The sequence below is a fragment of the Pseudopodoces humilis genome, chromosome 6 (assembly GCF_049639895.1).
Source record: "Pseudopodoces humilis isolate 2021_Gansu_Grassland_sample_001 chromosome 6, ASM4963989v1, whole genome shotgun sequence".
NCBI lineage: Eukaryota > Metazoa > Chordata > Aves > Passeriformes > Paridae > Pseudopodoces > Pseudopodoces humilis.
This window is the reverse complement of record NC_142205.1, coordinates 969,908-988,535: the sequence shown is the minus strand read 5'-3', so window position 1 is coordinate 988,535 and position 18,628 is coordinate 969,908. Positions and strand designations below refer to the sequence as shown.

Sequence of the window (18,628 nt, the reverse complement as noted above, 5' to 3'; positions counted from 1 at the left end):
CCCAGGGCTCCAAAACTGCTCCGTGCTGCTCACACCAACCAGGATTCCTGCCAAAATCCCGGATTTTCATCCCTCAGCATCCCAGCAGGTGCAGGGTGAGGAAATTCCTGGATTTGCAGCCCGGCATTCCCGAGGCAGCACGAGGTCAGGAATTACTTCTACAGCAAAAGAAGTTTTCTCCCCAACTTCAACCTGGAATGTTCCCCCCACATTCCCTGGAATCCCTGGAATGTCTCAGACACGTTGCGGTGTTCATGGAATAAAATTCAGTCGGTCACATGCGTTGGTTGCACCAAATTCAGTTTCCATAAAAAAACAAGGAATTCCATAAAAAACCTTAATTCCCAAAACTGGAACCTGCTGCCATCCCAATCCTCAGCTGTACCACAGGAGGCTGGGCAGGAAAAGCAGCCAAAACCCGGGAATTTCACCTGGAAAGGCTGGCTTTGAACCACTGAGGTTCTCCTTAAATTATCCAGCACCAAAGAATTCCTTGGATTCTTCCCGTAAAACCCCTGAATGGTAAATCCAAATTTACCTCTTGGATTTCATCTGCTCCCGCAGCTTGCTGTACATCTCCAGCACTGGGAAAAGAAGGAAAACACAGCTCTGAGACAGGAGCAGGCAGCTCTGGGAATGCAAACAGCTCCAAAAAAGAAGGGAAATCCCGGGAATTCCAGCCAGGAGCTGCCGTGGGGAGCGAGGGGAGGCGCTCACCGGGGAGACACAGCGTGAGCTTATCCACCGTGGCCGAGATGTTCCTCTGCTGCAGCCGGCACTGCCTCAGCTCCTCCATGGCCAGGATCAGCTGGAAAAACGGGAAAAGCTCCCTCAGGATCAGCCAACAGCCCCCGTGTCCAGCCCAAACTCCCAGCAAGGGGAACTGCCCCGAATTCCCTGGATTTCAACAGAGGGAGCAGCGAAAAGGCATCGAAGCAAGCACATCCTGTGGATTCCAAATCGTTATCTCCCCGTTTTAGGCATCTCTTCCCAAGTTTTCTGGTTCTCAAAGGGTTCCAAATCATTATCTCCCCGTTTTAGGCATCTCTTCCCAAGTTTTCTCGTTCTCAAAGGCAGGATGTGACCTCTTGCTCCCGGGGGATTCTCCTCATCCCAAAGTTAACAGGGATTTGTCAGGGCTGAGGCTCCAGGAGAAAATCCTGGGATTGGGACAGGGGAAAACCAAGGATACAAGGCCAGGCTGGACAGGGAATTCTCACACCCCAAAGCTAACAGGGATTATTCAGTGTCTACACTCCAAGAGAGATCCTGGGGATGTGGAAAAGGGAAAACCAAGGATACAAGGAGGGAATTCTCACATCCCAAACCTAACAGGGATTTCTCAGCGCTGAGGCTCCAGGGAAAAATCCTGGGATGGGTAAAAGGGAAAACCAAGGATACAAGGCCAGGGTGGACAGGGAATTCTCCCTCCCATCCCAATCCAGGCTGTAATTCCAGGACTGGATCCATCACTTACTTCTTTCCCTTCATTCTGCAGCTTCCGGTTGGTGTCCGTCACTTGGTTCTGTGGGAATATTGGGAAAAGCACAAAGCACATCCCATAAATCAGGACAATGTTCTTCCCACCAAAACAAACTGGCCATAAACACCATCCCTCCCCACGGCTCCCAATCCATGGAAAAGCTGTTTATGGCTGATTTAACAGCTGCTGCCACGGGGGGACAAATCCAGGGATTTTCCTCTTTGCCACTGGAGAAAAGGGAAAGGCAACAGGAAGCCTCAGGATGCTGGAGTTCTCATGGATCCAGTCTGGAAAACTCCAGGGAGCGGGGGAGGAATTAATTCCTTTCCCCATCACCAAATAAACTCCATTTAGGTTTTAACTCCTTCATATCCCAGCAGGAAAGGATCCTTTACCAGGAGTTTTCCCTAGAAAGAATTATTTCTATTTATAGAAATCCTTATAAAACTTCCTTTGGGATCTTCATCTCCCTCTGGATGGATCCCTGCTCCTGCCCAGTGCAAGGTATTTTTATACACCTGGGATAAAGATTGTCTGGATTATCCTGCCCAGGGAAAATTTCCCACTTGGCAAAGCTGAGGATTCCCTGGAGTGGGCAGAGCCCAGCCCTTCCCAGCCCCAGATGGACCCACGGGAGAACAAAGGGAATTTGGGGCCCCTCAGGATGGAAAATCAGGAGTTTTCCCATTGTTCAGCCAAGGAGTGGGAAGAGGGTTTTGGGAATCCTCCTGAGTTCAGGCAGGGAAGGATTGGAAACCCTGGGAGAGCTGGAAAAACCAAACCAAACTTCCAGGCCAACATTCCCAGCTCCAGATCTCCAGCAACGCAGCCAATTCCCGAGGGAATTCCAGCAGGACTGGGTGCTGAGATTTCACATCACTCCGAGGTTTCCATGCCATAAATCCCCGTTTTTTCCCCAAAATCTTCTTCTGCAGCTCCCAAAGCTGGAAATGTTCATTTCCAGGCTCGTCCCTGTGAGAGATCCCACTCTGAGCCAGCCTCTCCCCACAGTGGGAGCTGGGGCTGCATTCCTGCCCCATTCCAGGAACAAATCCCTGCTCGTTTTCCACAGCTCTGCTCCTTCTGGAAGCTGAACCTTTCCCAGAGCTTGGAAAACACCACGAGCTGGGAGACAGAGCCCTGAAAGGACTCCCAGGAGCGGGAGATCTCACAAAGCCACCCCTGGGCTTTGCTCCCTTTGGAATAATGGGCGGGAAGGAGGAATTTTTAATGGATTTCACCCAGGGAAGGAACAGCACGTGGGGCTCTGCCATCCTCCAGCAGGATGGGGATGGAGGAGCAGGAGGAGCTCCAAGGGGGACTGGGAAGGTGAAACCTTCCTGGAGCAGAAATCCAGCATGGAGCAGCTGAGGGAGCTGGGAAGGGGCTGGAGAATTCCTGAGGGAGCTGGGAAGGGGCTGGAGAATTCCTGAGGGAGCTGGGAAGGGGCTGGAGAATTCCTGAGGGAGCTGGGAAGGGGCTGGAGAATTCCTGAGGGAGCTGGGAAGGGGCTGGAGAATTCCTGAGGGAGCTGGGAAGGGGCTGGAGAATTCCTGAGGGAGCTGGGAAGGGGCTGGAGAATTCCTGAGGGAGCTGGGAAGGGGCTGGAGAATTCCTGAGGGAGCTGGGAAGGGGCTGGAGAATTCCTGAGGGAGCTGGGAAGGGGCTGGAGAATTCCTGAGGGAGCTGGGAAGGGGCTGGAGAATTCCTGAGGGAGCTGGGAAGGGGCTGGAGAATTCCTGAGGAAGCTGGGAAGGGGCTCAGGCTGGAGCAAAGGAGGCTCAGGGGGAATTTCTGGCTCTGCACGAGTCCCTGAATTCTTGGAGCCAGGTGGGATTTGGGATCTGCTCGCAGGGAACAGGGACAGGAGGAGAGGGAACAGCATCAGGGGAGGCTCAGGATGGAAAGTGGGAATATTCCTTCATGGAAAGGGTGGCCAGCAAAGAGGCAGTGGAGTCTCCATCCCTGGAAGGGCTCAAAACCCCTTGGATGTGGCGCTTGGGAATGTGGTTTAGCAGGAACACGGTGGTGGCTGCACTTAAAGATCCTGAACAACCTCTCCAACCTTAACAATTCCGTGATGCCACAATCTCCGTCCTCTCTGAGCTCCCCAGGTCAGACAGAAGGGGAACTTTGGAGTCATCCACATAAAACTGATTCAGGATCCAATTTTTTTCCCTGTTGGAAAAGATCCTGGGCAACCCCGATGTCCCCCCTGCTGCAGCTTCCAGCAACGAAACCATCCAACCTCACAGCTTAATTCCCACACCAGCCATGGTGCTTTTTCAACTTCCCAGGATGGAAGAAAGGAGTTATCCAGGATTTCCCCTCCAGCATCTGCATCCCATCTCTCCCCCTGCTGCAGTAGCTCCAGCTCTCCTGGCTCCCTGCCCTCCCCAAAACCTGCTCATTTCCTTCATGATGTATGGAGCTTTTACGAGCGGGAGCTCAGCATCTCTTCCAAAGATTATTTGATTTGCTCAGATCCCGAAAATCCCACCAGGAAAAAGGAATCCGTGTCGGGTAATTTAAAACCGCTCCTAAAATAACACCGAGGCTGGAGGAGCTTGCTGTTAAAATTACACAGCAATCCCAGCTCCAGGGAAAAGCGAGGATGGAGCGGATCCCCGCACGCTCCCGGTTTTCGGGGGGCAGGGGGTCGTGTTTGGGACTGTTCCTGGAGTCTCCAGGCCTGGATGGAAACGTTATTTACACAGACCCCGGGTAGCTAAGCTGGGCTTTGCAGACCTGGGCTTTTCCCCAGAGGGGGACAGGACAGGCAGGGGAGGGATGAGGCACCAGGAGCACTCCAGGGATTTGCGGGATGGCCAAGCTGTTCCTTCATCCACAGCCCTGGAAAAGGGGCCTCAGCCAGTCCTTGGGATCATTCCAGAGGGGCAGAGGGAGCTGGAGAGGAATCCTGGGAATGGAGCCGGCTCTGGATCCATCCCTGTCCCTGCCAGCGAAGGGCAAGGGAAGGGACAGCGACCGGAGCCATCCTCCATGCTGCAAACTCAGGAATTCCCAGGAATTGCTCTCGGATCTCTTCCCTACACATGAGGGAAAATTCCTTCACCAAAAGTGCTGTCCAGCCCTGGCAGGAGGGGAGTTCCCATTCCTGAGGGATTTGTGGCACTTGGGGATGTGGAGCAGCCACCGCTGGCCTGGGCAGGGCTGGGAACGGTTGGGCTCCATGGCATTTTCCAACCTGAACAACTCTGGGATTCTGTGAAATTAAGAAGGAATAATCTCTGGTTTATGATTGACAGGTCAAAAAGGTGGGGAATTAAAAAGGACTTTGCAGCCTGAGATTCCTGGAGAAGGAAGGACAGCCTCGACCGGGATAAAAATCCATCAGGAATGACACAGCTGAATGAGAGAATCATGGAATGGGTTGTGTTGGGTTGGGTTGGGTTGGGTTGGGCTGGGTTGGGTTGTGTTGGGTTGGGGGGGACCTTAAATCCCATCCTATTCCATCCCATCCCACCCATGGGCAGGGACGCTCCCGCTGTCCCAGGTGGATCCACCCCAATGTCCAGCCTGGCCTTGGGCATTCCCAGGGATCCAGGGGCAGCCCCAGCAAATCTGGGAATTCCAGACCAGCCCTTCCACACCCTCCCAGGTAGGAATTCCTTGCCAAGATCCCATCGTTCTGTCCATGGCATGAATGTAACTCTGCTGAGCCACAGCAGGGCAGCTCCTTTGCTGAAAATCACAGAATCCCAAAATCATCATGGTTGGAAAAGCTCATCCAGCCCAACCATCCCCAGCCCTGCCAGGGCCAGCACTGCCCCTGTCCCCGAGTGCCACATCCAGGGGCTTTGGAACCCTCCAGGGATGGGAATTCCAAACCTCCCTGGGCACCTTTTCCATGTAGGAATATTCCCAAAATCCACCCTGAGCTGCCCTGAGGCCGTTCCCTCTCCTCCTGTCCCTGTTCCCTGGGAGCAGATCCCAAATCCCCCCCGGCTGTCCCCTCCTGCCAGGGACTTGTGCAGAGCCAGAAATTCCCCCTGAGCCTCCTTTGCTCCAGCCTGAGCCCCTTCCCAGCTCCCTCAGGAATTCTCCAGCCCCTTCCCAGCTCCCTCAGGAATTCTCCAGCCCCTTCCCAGCTCCCTCAGGAATTCTCCAGCCCCTTCCCAGCTCCCTCAGGAATTCTCCAGCCCCTTCCCAGCTCCCTCAGGAATTCTCCAGCCCCTTCCCAGCTCCCTCAGGAATTCTCCAGCCCCTTCCCAGCTCCCTCAGGAATTCTCCAGCCCCATCCCAGCTCCCTCAGGAATTCTCCAGTCCCTTCCCAGCTCCGTTCCCTTCCCTGGCCACGCTCCAGCCCCTCCAGGGCTGTCCAGAGCTGTCCCAGCACTGGGGGTGCCCCAGCACAGGGGACGGGCACTGCCCTGGCCCTGCTGCCACCCCAGGGACCAGCAGCCTCCAGTGGCCCTTTGCCCACCTGGGCACCCCAGGCTCGTGTCCAGCTCAAGGAGATGAAATTCCCAATCCGGCTCTCGGTGTTCCCAGGGAAAAACGGGACAGAAATTGCTGAGGTTCTGCTCAGCTTTGGCTCATCCGGGGCCAGCAGAGCCCCTCGGGGAGCACCAGGGCGACACATCCGCGGAGCCGAGCTCTGCTCACACACCAGCAGCTGCTCTCCTATAGAATATACTGTGTGTTGTATCTATAGATTCTATACGTTAGAGACTATATTCTGTATTATATCTATATATCCTATATATATGTTATAGGATATCGTCCATGCTCTGTCTATATATATTCTGTATGTTATAGGATATATTCCATGTTACATCTATATATCCTGTATGTCATAGAATATACTGTGTTATATCTATGTATTCTATATGTTATAGACAATATTCTGTGTTATATCTTCTATATGTTATAGGATATGTTCCATGTTACATCTATATATCCTGTATGTTACAGAATATACTCTGTGTTATATCTATAGATTCTATATGTTAAAGACTATATTCTGTGTTATATTTATATATCCTGTATGTTATAGGATATATTCCATGTAATATTCTATATCTTATAGAACACACTCTGTGTTATATCAATATATTCTATGTTATAGAACATATTCAATGTTATATCTATATATTCTATATGTTATAGACTATATTCTGTGTTATAACTATATATCCTGTATGTTATAGGATATCGTCCATGCTATATCTATATATATTCTGCATGTTATAGGATATATTCCATGTTATATCTACATATTCTATATGTTATAGAACATTGTGTCATATTTTCTATATGTTGTAGGATATGTTCCATGTTACATCTATCCTGTATGTTATAGAATATACTCTGTGTTATATCGATATATTCTATATGTTAGAGACTATATTCTGTGTTATATCTATATATTATATATGTTATAAGATATATTCCATGCTATATTCTATATGTTATAGAACATACTCTGTGTTATATTGATATGTTCTATATGTTATAGAACACATTCCGTTATATCTATATATCCTATATGTTAAAGAATGTACTCTGTGTTATATCAATATATTCTATATGTTATAGAACATATTCCATGTTATATCTATATATCCTGTATGTTAAAGAATATACTCTGTGTTATATCTATAGATTCTATATGTTATAGACTATATTCTGTGTTATATCTCTGTATCCTATATGTTATATCATAGCATATTCTGTTATATCTTCATGTCCTATATGTTATAGAATATACTCTGTGATATATCTATATTTCCTGTATGTTATAGAATATATTGTGTTACAGCTATATATCCTATATGTTATAGAATATACTCTAAATATATATATGCTAGATGTTCTAGAATATATTCTATATATCCTATATGTCATAGAATATATTCTGTGCTATATCTCTATATGCTGTATGTTCTAGAATATATTCCATTTATAGCTATATATCTTGTATGTTATAGAATATATTCTGTGTTATATCTCTATATCCTGTATGTTGCAGCCTGTATTCACATCTCTATATCCCATATGTTACAGAATCTATACTGTTCTATATCTCTATATCCCATATGTTACAGACTATAACCCATCTCTATATCCCATACATTACAGACTATATTCTATATCCCATCTCTATATCCCATACATCACAGACTATATTCTATATCCCATATTTCAGACTATATTCCATATCTCTATATCCATACATTACAGACTATATTCCACATCTCCATATCCCATACATTACAGACTATATTCTATAACCCATCTCCATATCCCATACATTACAGACTATATTCTATAACCCATCTCCATATCCCATGTCACAGACTATATTCTATATCCCATCTCCATATCCCATGTCACAGACTATATTCTATATCCCATCTCTATATCCCATACATTACAGACTATATTCTATATCCCATCTCTATATCCCATATATTAGACTATATTCCATATGTCCATATCCCATACATCACAGACTATATTCTATATCCCATCTCCATATCCCATACATTACAGTCTATATTCTATATCCCATCTCTATATCCCATCTCTATATCCCATCTCCATATCCCATACATTACAGACTATATTCTATAACCCATCTCCATATCCCATGTCACAGACTATATTCTATATCCCATCTCCATATCCCATATGTCACAGACTATATTCTATAACCCATCTCTATATCCCATGTCACAGACTATATTCTATATCCCATCTCTATATCCCATACATTACAGACTATATTCTATATCCCATCTCCATATCCCATATGTCACAGACTATATTCTATATCCCATCTCTATATCCCACACATTACAGACTATATTCTATATCCCATCTCTATATCCCATCTCTATATCCCATATATTAGACTATATTCCATATGTCCATATCCCATACATCACAGACTATATTCTATATCCCATCTCCATATCCCATACATTACAGACTATATTCTATATCCCATCTCCATATCCCATATGTCACAGACTATATTCTATAACCCATCTCCATATCCCATGTCACAGACTATATTCTATAACCCATCTCCATATCCCATGTCACAGACTATATTCTATATCCCATCTCCATATCCCATATGTCACAGACTATATTCTATATCCCATCTCTATATCCCATACATTACAGACTATATTCTATATCCCATCTCTATATCCCATATATTAGACTATATTCCATATGTCCATATCCCATACATCACAGACTATATTCTATATCCCATCTCCATATCCCATACATTACGGTCTATATTCTATATCCCATCTCTATATCCCATCTCTATATCCCATCTCCATATCCCATACATTACAGACTATATCCCATCTCCATATCCCATACATTACAGACTATATCCCATCTCCATATCCCATACATTACAGACTATATCCCATCTCCATATCCCATACATTACAGACTATATCCCATCTCCATATCCCATACATTACAGACTATATCCCATCTCCATATCCCATACATTACAGACTATATCCCATCTCCATATCCCATACATTACAGACTATATCCCATCTCTATATCCCATATGTTACAGAATATATTCCATATCTCCATATCCCATACATTACAGACTATATCCCATCTCCATATCCCATACATTACAGACTATATTCCATATGCCATCCCCACATCCCATATTCCCTGTGCAGCCCGCGGAGCAGCGCCAGGAGCACGCGAGCGGAGCGGGAGGAGCGGGAGGAGCAGGGAGGGCCCCGCTGCCAGCGCCTCTTCAAAGCGCAGCCCCGGGGAGAAGAGCCCGAGATCAAATGGAGGAAGAAGGGCTGGGAGCAAAGCCACGCTCAGCGCTCGATCCACGGCCGATTCCCCGGGGAAAGCCTCACAAAGAGCTTCCAGAAAGGACTCGCCGGGGACGTTTTCGCCATGTGCTGTTTTATGGATCGCGTCGGCACGGAAATCAAGGGAGATCCTGAGGGGACAGGGATGGACTTCACAGTGAGCCACCAACAAAGGGGTTGGGGCAGAATGGGAACCAGCTCCGAGCAAACAAACAATGTGCAATTCTTGGCTGGAAACAATGGCTTGGAAAAATTGGGAAAAGGGAAAAAAAAAAAAAAAAGAAGAAGGGAAAAAAGGACTTATTTCATGGTAACTCCAATGGTTTCATCCTGCCACGAATTGCTGGATGGATTCTCCTCAGGAAGGTGCTCCTGAGAGGACTTTTTGGGGTGGAGAAAGCAGGAATCCTGCTGGAAATGCCCCAGGTAGCTTTAAATCAGTGAACAAAGGTGTTAAAAGCAGCAGTCAGCACCTTGACTTCCAATTCTTCCCTTTTTTCCAGAAAATTCGCTTTTTCTGACAGATTTCATGATTTAGAACTTTGGCTTTTCCAGTGCACACGGAACGGTCTCCCACACTCCTGAACACCAGGAAAGTCCTCTTTGATTCCCAGGAAGGTCCTTCCCGACAGGACAGGCTCCACTCAGCCAGAAAATCTCCCTGTGCTGCTCCCTGGGGACATCCCACAACGTTTTGGGAGCCGCACGACTCAGCCCCACTCTCCAAGCGACTCCTCTGGGAGGTTTTTTGGGATTTCCAACCCCGGCCCCGCCTTGTTCCGGCAGGAAGGAATGGCCCAGCCGCCCCTCCCCGCCACGGGTGGATTTAGGGAGGAAAACCACGAAGGTTTTGATGCTCATGTGCTCCCCAAATTTGGAATATTTGTATTTTATGAAAGCTTGAACCCCAATCCCACCTGACCCCAAACACCTCCAACCTCCTGCTCCCTTTTCCCGAAGCCTCTCCAGTTTCCTTCCAGCCCCTTTTCCACATTCTCATCCTACAAATGGCTTTTTCCACCCATTACTGAGCACTTTTCCAAGAGCTGGGTAAATCCCACCTTTCCCTCATCTTTCTGCACAGTTTTAAAGGCCACAAGACTTATTTTAGCCCAAGAAACTGGGACGAGATCCATGAGGAAAAGCACTTTTCCTAATGAAAACAAGCTTTAAGTTTCTCGGTGCTTTAAATGCACCACTCTGGTCCAGTTTGGCCAAATAATTATCAAATTTTCAATGACCAACCCATTTCTCCAGGAAGAATTTAAAATAAATATTTCTAATATATAATAAATATTCTAATTTTTTTTTTTTTTTAAGTAGAAAAATTCCAGATAAAAGAAGATTGATGTGATTCCAGAAAATCCCAGAGATGCAGCCACCTATAAAGAGCTGCCCAGGGCAGCGTCAGGGCAGGATTTTCTCTCACCTTGAGTTTCTGAGCTTCCCCCCGGACCTTGAGGAGCTCGGTGATGGAATCCACGAAGCCCTGGTAGTGGAAGTTGCACATCTTCTCGATCTCGCGGTCGTGGTTGCGGATCCGCGCCTCCAGCTTCTCCATGAAGCGCCCGTGCTCCTCGCCATCGTACACGGACCTGCCGGGACACGCCAGCTCAGCACTGCCAGCTCCGTCTCCAGGAAAAACAGGGGGAACAGCCCAAATCTGAGCCCAAAATCGCCCTCCTGGGATGGAGGGACAGGTCGTAAACCAGGCACCAAATGGGGCTTAAAAATGTTTCTATTCCAAGGCTTCTCCTTTTTCCACCATCTGGTGTTCCCTGAGAAACCAGAACAACTCAAACCAAGCTCAAAACGTTTCTATCCCAACCTTTTTTTCCTTTTTCCACCATTTTGTGTTCCACGAGAAACCAGAACAGTCCAGGAGGACCTGAAATGTTCCTATTCCAGACATTTTTTCCTTTTCCACCATTTCGTGTTCCATGAGAAACCAGAACAGCTCAAACCAAGCCCAAAATGTTTCTATCCCAACCTTTTTTTTCCTTTTTCCACCCATTTCGTGTTCCCTGAGAGAAACATGAAATTGTTTCTTGTCCTTGACCAGAAGAGGCCAGGAGGACCTGAAATGTTTCTATTCCAAACTTTATTCATTTTGTCACCATTTCATGTTCCCTGAGAAACCAGAACAACTCAAGAGGACTTGAAATGTTTCTATTCCAAATATTTCTTTCTTTTTCCACCATTTTGGTGTTCCTTGCTAGACAAACCAAGCCCAAAATGTTTCTATTCCAAGTCTTCCTTTCCTTTCTCCACCCATTTCATGTTCCCTGACAGAAACATGAAATTGTTTCTTGTCCTTGACCAGAACAACTCAAGAGGACTTGAAATGTTTCTATTCCAAACATTTCTTCCTTTTTCCACCATTTTGGTGTTCCCTGAGAGACAAACCAAGCCCAGAACATTTCTATTACAACCTTTTTTTCCTTTTCCCACTCTTTGGTGTTCTCTGAGAAACCAGAACAGCCCAAACTGAGCCCAAAATGTTTCTATCCCAACCTTTCTTCTTTTTTCCACCAATTTTGGTGTTCCCCAGAGACAAACCAAGCCCAAAATGTTTCTATTCCAAGTCTTCCTTTCCTTTTTCCACCGATTTCATGGTCCCTGAGAGAAAAATGAAATTGTTTCTTGTACTTGACCGGAACAATCCAGGAGGATCTGAAATGTTTCTATTCCAAACATTTCTTTTCCACCATTTTCGCGTTCCCTGAGAAACCAGAACAGCCCAAACCGACCCCAAAATGTTTCTATTCCAACTTTTTTTCCTTATCCCACCATTTTGTTGATCCCTGAGAGAGAAACCAAGCCCAAAATGTTTCTATTCCAACCTTTTTTCCCTTTTTCCACCACTTGGTGTTCCATGAGAGACCAGACCAGGCCAGGAGCACCTCAAACAAAGATTTTATCTTGGAGCCTGATCTTTATCTCTGATCCCCCTGTCCAGAAATCCCTCCTGGAAAATCCCCTGGATGTTCTTTGGGCTCCAAGGGTAAAAGGGACAATGGAAACCAGGATCTCCACAGCTGCCAAAATCCCATCCCAAATTTTCCCTTCTCATCCCAAATTTTGCCAGCAGTTTTAACCCTGTTGATAAAAGACAACAGAGCTGGTGGGGCCACCCCAGCCCAAGATCTCCACACCCAGTAACTTGGAATTCCACCTTGGAATTCCAGGATTGTTTGGATTGAAAGGATCTTAAATCCCACCCCATCCATGGGCTGGTGGATCCCAGGTGGATCCAAGCCCCAGTGTCCAGCCTGGGACTGCCAGGGATCCAGGGGCAGCCACAGCAAATCTGGGAATTCCAGACAGGAATTCCTTCCCAAGATCCCATCTCTCCCTGCCCTCCTTCAGCTTAAAACCAAATCCAAAGGATGGAAGTTGGAACCGAATTTCTGTCCTTCAAATGCTTCCCTAAAAAGCAGAGGGACCAAGTCACACTCCAGGAATTCCAGGGTTGTTTTCCTGGTTTTTTTTACAGCAAATACAGATATTTTTAATGGATTGTGGCAATCCCACCCTTGGCCCTGCCTTTGGGAAGTTCTGGCTCCTAAACCTGAATTCCCTCCCAATCCAGGAGTTAAGTTTGGAGTGAGGTTTATGAATCTGAGCTTGTGTCGGGTATTGGGACCAAATCTGGGACAGAGAGGATTCCAGGCAGCCTTTGGAGAGAAAAGATGGGAATGGCCAGAGATGAAAGATGGGAATGACCAGAGATGAAAGATGGGAATGACCAGAGAGAAAAGATGGGAATGACCAGAAAGAAAAGATGGGAATGATCAGAGAGGAAAAAGGGGAATGACCAGAAAGAAAAGATGGGAATGACCAGAGAGGAAAGATGGGAATGACCAGAGAGAAAAGATGGGAATGACCAGAGATGAAAGATGGGAATGACCAGAGAGGAAAAATGGGAATGACCAGAGAGTAAAGATGGGAATGACAGATCTGACCAAGCTGTAAGAATAAAATATTTTAAAATCATTAATCACAGCAGCAAGGAGCAACACCCCAGGAAGAACCACAGCTCCAGGAATCCAGGTGGACACAGGAAATCCTTTTCCTGCAGTGGGATCTGCGCTCCCTTTGGAGAATCCCATCCCTGCAAGACCTCCAAGAAACAGGGAAAAATACCAAGACAGAGCTGAAGGCTGGAGAAAATCGATTGAATTCTTATTCTTTCAGGCCATTTCAATTCTGCAGGCTCAGTAAAAGATTCTCAGTGGCAAAACAAAAACGCCAGAACTTTCAAACCTCTTTAAATTCAGTGTAAAAGAGCCCAGAGCAGGTGAGGGGGAGGATATTTCCTTCTCCTGATTGATCTAAAGGGATAAAACCTCCTCAGATTCCAGGAGAGGCACCACTGGAGCGATGCTGGAGGATTTTCCTTAAAGTTTCGTGGAGTTTTGGCTGCTGAAATATGAAATTTGGAGCCCGAGTGCCACCTAGTGCTGCAGGGTCTCTTAGCAGGGTCACATCAGTGACTCCTAAGGATTCTCAGTTCACAGATGAGAATTCCAAGAAAAAAAATAAAGGTGGATAAGTTGTGCTTCCATTCAGGGATAAATTGAAATAACAAAAACCCCACAGCAGCAACAACGTGTTTGTGTTCAAAGGCAAAATTGGGATTTACATCTGACAATGGGGGGAAAAAAACCATCTCAGAATTATTTCAAATGTCCAGGGAAAATTCCCTTGGGAGGTGGCAAAGCTGAGGAATAAATGTCTGGTGATGAAAACCCTTTGGTTATTAGAAATTAAATTATTTTATTACTTTTTAGGCAAACTTCAGTGTGGAAAAAATAGAAGTTTGGTGTCAGATAGGAAGGAAACACCAGCATACAACAGGAAGCTTTTCCCATCTCAGCCCCCTTGCTCCTCCAGGATCCCTTTTCCAGGGAAATCCACACCTGGACTTTTCTTCTAAGCTTTCCTTCTCTTCCAGGGTCCCTTTTCCAGGAAATTCCAGCCCTGGACTTTCCCTTCTGAGCTTTCCTGCCCCTCCAGGGTCCCTTTTCCAGGGAAATCCACACCAGGACTTTTCTTCTGAGCTTTCCTGCTCTTCCAGGGTCCCTTTTCCAGGAAATTCCAGCCCTGGACTTTTCCTTCTGAACTCTCCCAGTCCTGCAGGGTCCCTCTTCCTGGAAATTCCAGCCCTGGATTTTCCCTTCTGAGTTCTCCCAATCCTGCAGGGTCCCTTTTCCTGGAAATTCCAGCCCTGGATTTTCCCTTCTGAGCTCTCCTGCTCTTCCAGGGTCCCTTTTCCATCTCCCTCCAAAAGAGGGAAGGGGAGCAGCCAGGCCAGCCCCCATGGATGGACATTCCAGCACTTTGGGATGCTTCATCCTCCCCCAGGAGAACCCAGCGACCCCGTGGTGACTCTCAGCTCCAAACACTCCACATCACACCTCAGCTTGATGAAAGAACAAACTCCGGCCCTTCAACACCCCAAAACACCCCAAAACCCCAAATTCCACCGTCAGCACCTTCCCACCCCGCTTCTGGTACAGACCCAACTTCCTCAGCTGCCATCAGGGTTGGGAAATCCTCCTGGAGATCCCAAATCCTGCACACGGGAGCGGTGTCACCCCCCTGGAGCTGCCAGGCCTCTCCAGATCCGCTCCTGGGCACCTCTGCACAACGTTCCTCACGGATTTCCCATCCTGGGATCTTCCCTCTTCCTGCCCCAGATCTCTGGGATCACCCTGCATCTCCAGCCGTTCCCTCTGCACCCCCAGGATCATCTCCCCCGACCCAACCACCAAACACAGCCTGGAACTGCCCAGAACTGCCCGGAACGCTCCTGGAAAAAGCAGGAATTCCGGGGGGTGATGCACAAAAACCACCCTAAAAAGAAAACCATCTGAAATTTGCATTTCTAGCCATCAATAATCCCAACAGCACAAGGCAGAGCCACAGCCAGGAGGAAGAAAACGAGAATTAAACTCGGTTTGGGCTCTGCTGGTTTTAAGAACAGGCTGGGACAGAACTACAGAAACCATCCTGGAGGCTGCTTTTTTTTTTTTTCCTTTTCTTCCTTTTTTTTCTATAAAAAATTGCTGGTCAGGAAAGCTGCTCCACAAAAAGGTTTTTGATTGAAAAAGTCTGAGGAAGAGGGGCTGTCCCACATGCACTTATCTGGTAAATGCAGAGCAGGCTGTAATTCTCCCCTGGAGCTCTGCTCACTGACAGATCTCTCAGCTTTAGGGTTTTTAAGTGCACTCACTAAACAAAACTACAGAAAAGGGCTTTGAAATTCCTTGGATTGGGTTGTGAAGTTTCACAATTTCGGCATCCATTAAAAATCCACTTTGTTTTTGGTTTTGGGGTTTTTTTGGGTTGTTTTTTTTTTTTTTTTTTTTTAAAGGTCAAACTGGAAAAAAAAAAAATCCTTTCCAAGAAAGCCACAAAGGGATCGGGAGCTGCCACGTGCAGCCTGGAGCTCCTGCAAAGTTCATCCCCCAAAAGAGGGACAAAGCAAGGCTGGAGCACAGGGAGCAGCCAAACCATCAGGAATGGGATGTCCCAGACACAGATCCGGCTGTGCCGGGGTCAGAAAGTCAGGGAAGAGCCTGAGATCCATGGGGATCATCCATCCAGCCCTTTCCCCTGCACAGACACCCCAAAATCCCTGGGCCAGGGGTCAGAAAGTCAGGGAATAACCTCAGATCCACAGGGATGATCCATCCAGCCCTGCCCTTTCCCTGCACAGACACCCCAAAATCCCACCCTGGGCCAGGGGTGAAACTCATGGAACAGCCTGAGATCCACAGGGATCATCCATCCATCCAGGCCCTGCACAGACCCCCCAACAACCCCCCTGGGCATCCCTGGCAGCGCTGTCCCAGCGCTCCTGGAGCTCCGGCAGAGTTGGGAATGTGCCCATTCCCTGGGGAGCCTGGGCAGTGCCAGCACCTCTGGATCAGGAACCTTTCCCTGAATCCTGAGCCTGCCCTGGAGCAGCTCCAGCCGTTCCAGGAGCTGCCCCATTCCCAGAGGTGGGAGCTGCCCCTGATCCCAGCAGATCCCAAGGGACTCCCTGGGTTTCCTCTGCTCCAGTTGGACATTCCAGCCTCTCCCACCGTGGACAACAGGGGTTTTTGGCTGTTCCCAGGCGGGAGCAGGGGAGGTGAGGTGAGGAACACCCAGAGAACACCCAGGGAACACCCGGGTAACACCCTGGGAACACCCAGGGAACACCCTGAGAACGCCCAGGGAACACCCAGGGAACACCCAGGTAACACCCTGAGAACACCCAGGGAACACCCAGGGAACACCCAGGGAACACCCTGAGAACACCCTGAGAACACCCAGGGAACACCCAGGGAACACCCGGGGAACACCCGGGGAACACCCGGGGAACACCCGGGGAACACCCGGGGAACACCCTGAGAACGCCCAGGGAACACTCAAAGAACGCCCAGGGAACACCCGGGGAACACCCGGGGAACACCCTGAGAACACCCTGAGAACACCCGGGGAACACCCTGAGAACACCCTGAGAACACCCTGAGAACACCCTGAGAACGCCCAGGGAACACGCAGGGAACACCCAGGGAACACCCAGGGAACACCCGGGGAACACCCGGGGAACACCCGGGGAACACCCGGGGAACACCCTGAGAACACCCTGAGAACACCCAGAGAACACCCAGAGAACACCCAGGGACTCGGAGCTGAGGTTCCATCAGGAGCTGGGACAATCCCAGCGCCCTTTGGCTGGGAAGGGACCTCGGGGCCGTTCCAGAGCCCCGGACACCTCCCGCCAGCCCAGGCTGCTCCCAGCAGCTCTTCCCCATCCCGGGAATGCTCCGGGAACAGCCGGGATGGGTTTGGAGCAGCCTGGGCTCGCGGGAGCTGCCCAAACCATCCCCGATGCCATCAGTGAGGGCACAGCGCCCCAGGCAGCGCTGAGCCAGCTCCGTCCCCAACGAGGAACCTCAATAAATCCCGCTGGAATTGCGGAGGATCGCGGGGATGGAATGAAAGATCTCCGGGACAACGCGGGGAGGACGAGCTGGGGACAGAGCAACACCAGTGGCTTTTGTTTTCAATTAATAGGGGAACAAATTCCTGAGTCTGTGGCCGACTTCAATTTTCTTTCTTTTCCCCCCCTTTTAAAACTTCTGTAGCGGTTTGAGTCCCTCAGAAACATTTTCTTCTCATTAAGCTACATAAAAGCATTAGCACTTTGTTTAATCTTCGTCTAACTTTTGTAATAAACAAATTAACTACCGAGCATGGCGGAAAAACGACGGCGACTTCGAGGGTGCTGCAACAGCTCCACGGAAAAAAAAGGGCAAAGAAAGTTTTAAGATTAATGCCTGGTTAGGATGGAACTGGCAGGAGTTTAAACCTCCTGATTCCAAAGTTTATCCACAGCATCAGCGCTCCAAAGGTTTCCCACTGAGGTGGTCACACCTTGGGTTACCTGGGAGTACAGAATTCACTTTCTGTTCTCGTTCTGATGATTAAATAGAATGGGTTTAAGCCCAGAATCGAAGCCCAAAATTTAAATCCAAAATTTAAACCTAAAATCTAAGACCAAAATCAAGCTTAAAATTTAAACCCAAAATCTAAGACCGAAATCAAGCTCAAAATTTAAGTTCGGAATATAAACCCCAAATTTAAACTCCAAATTTAAGCCCAGAATTGAATTAACAACCCGGAACTGAAGCCCAAAATTAAGCCCCAAAATTTAAGCTCAAAATTTAAACTCAAAATTTAAACCCCAAATTTAAGCCCAGAATTGAATTAATGCTCACAACTGAAGCCCAAATTCAAGCCCAAAATTTAAGTCCAAAATTTAAACCCCAAATTCAAATCCAGAACTGAACTAAAGCCAGAAATCAAGCCCAAAATCAAGCCCAGAACTGAAGCCAAAAATTCAAACCCCAGATTTAAGCCCAGAACTGAACTAAAGCCAGAACTAAAGCCCAAAGTTAAGCTCAGAACCAAAGCTCAGAACCCTGCTCTGCTGTGCCCCGTCACCCCCACACTTACACCAAAATCACAACAAAAACCACTTCTTGTCCTTTCTGGAAGCTACAAAACCTTCCACGCTAACTCTCTGTCGCTGTTCCCGCTAAAAACATTCCCACAGGGATTTGTCCCACTCGCACACCACATTTCCCTCCCCATCCAATTCCCAGTTTCCAGCAGAAATCGTTCCAATCACTGCAAAATTCCACAAAATACCACGGATATCCCGTTACTGCCAGGTAGGAAACAAAGCACTTGCTGAAGAGCGCCACTACAGTTGATTTCTGTCAGGATAATCGCGGTTTTCCAG

General features: G+C 47.8%; 1 protein-coding gene across 3 annotated transcripts in view; it reads right to left on the bottom strand.

Annotated features, from left to right (window-relative positions):
* EXOC6B (exocyst complex component 6B) overlaps positions 1-18,628 on the bottom strand; it is a 281,715-nt gene that overhangs the window by 221,543 nt on the left and 41,544 nt on the right. For all 3 annotated transcript variants that reach the window (XM_088056403.1, XM_088056404.1, XM_088056405.1), the window contains exons 2-5: positions 10,754-10,919; positions 1,478-1,525; positions 718-808; positions 539-584 (exon numbers count right to left, since the gene is read on the bottom strand). In XM_088056403.1, the coding sequence (XP_087912529.1) occupies positions 539-584; positions 718-808; positions 1,478-1,525; positions 10,754-10,919 (351 nt within the window). The remainder of the gene's footprint in view (positions 1-538; positions 585-717; positions 809-1,477; positions 1,526-10,753; positions 10,920-18,628) is intronic.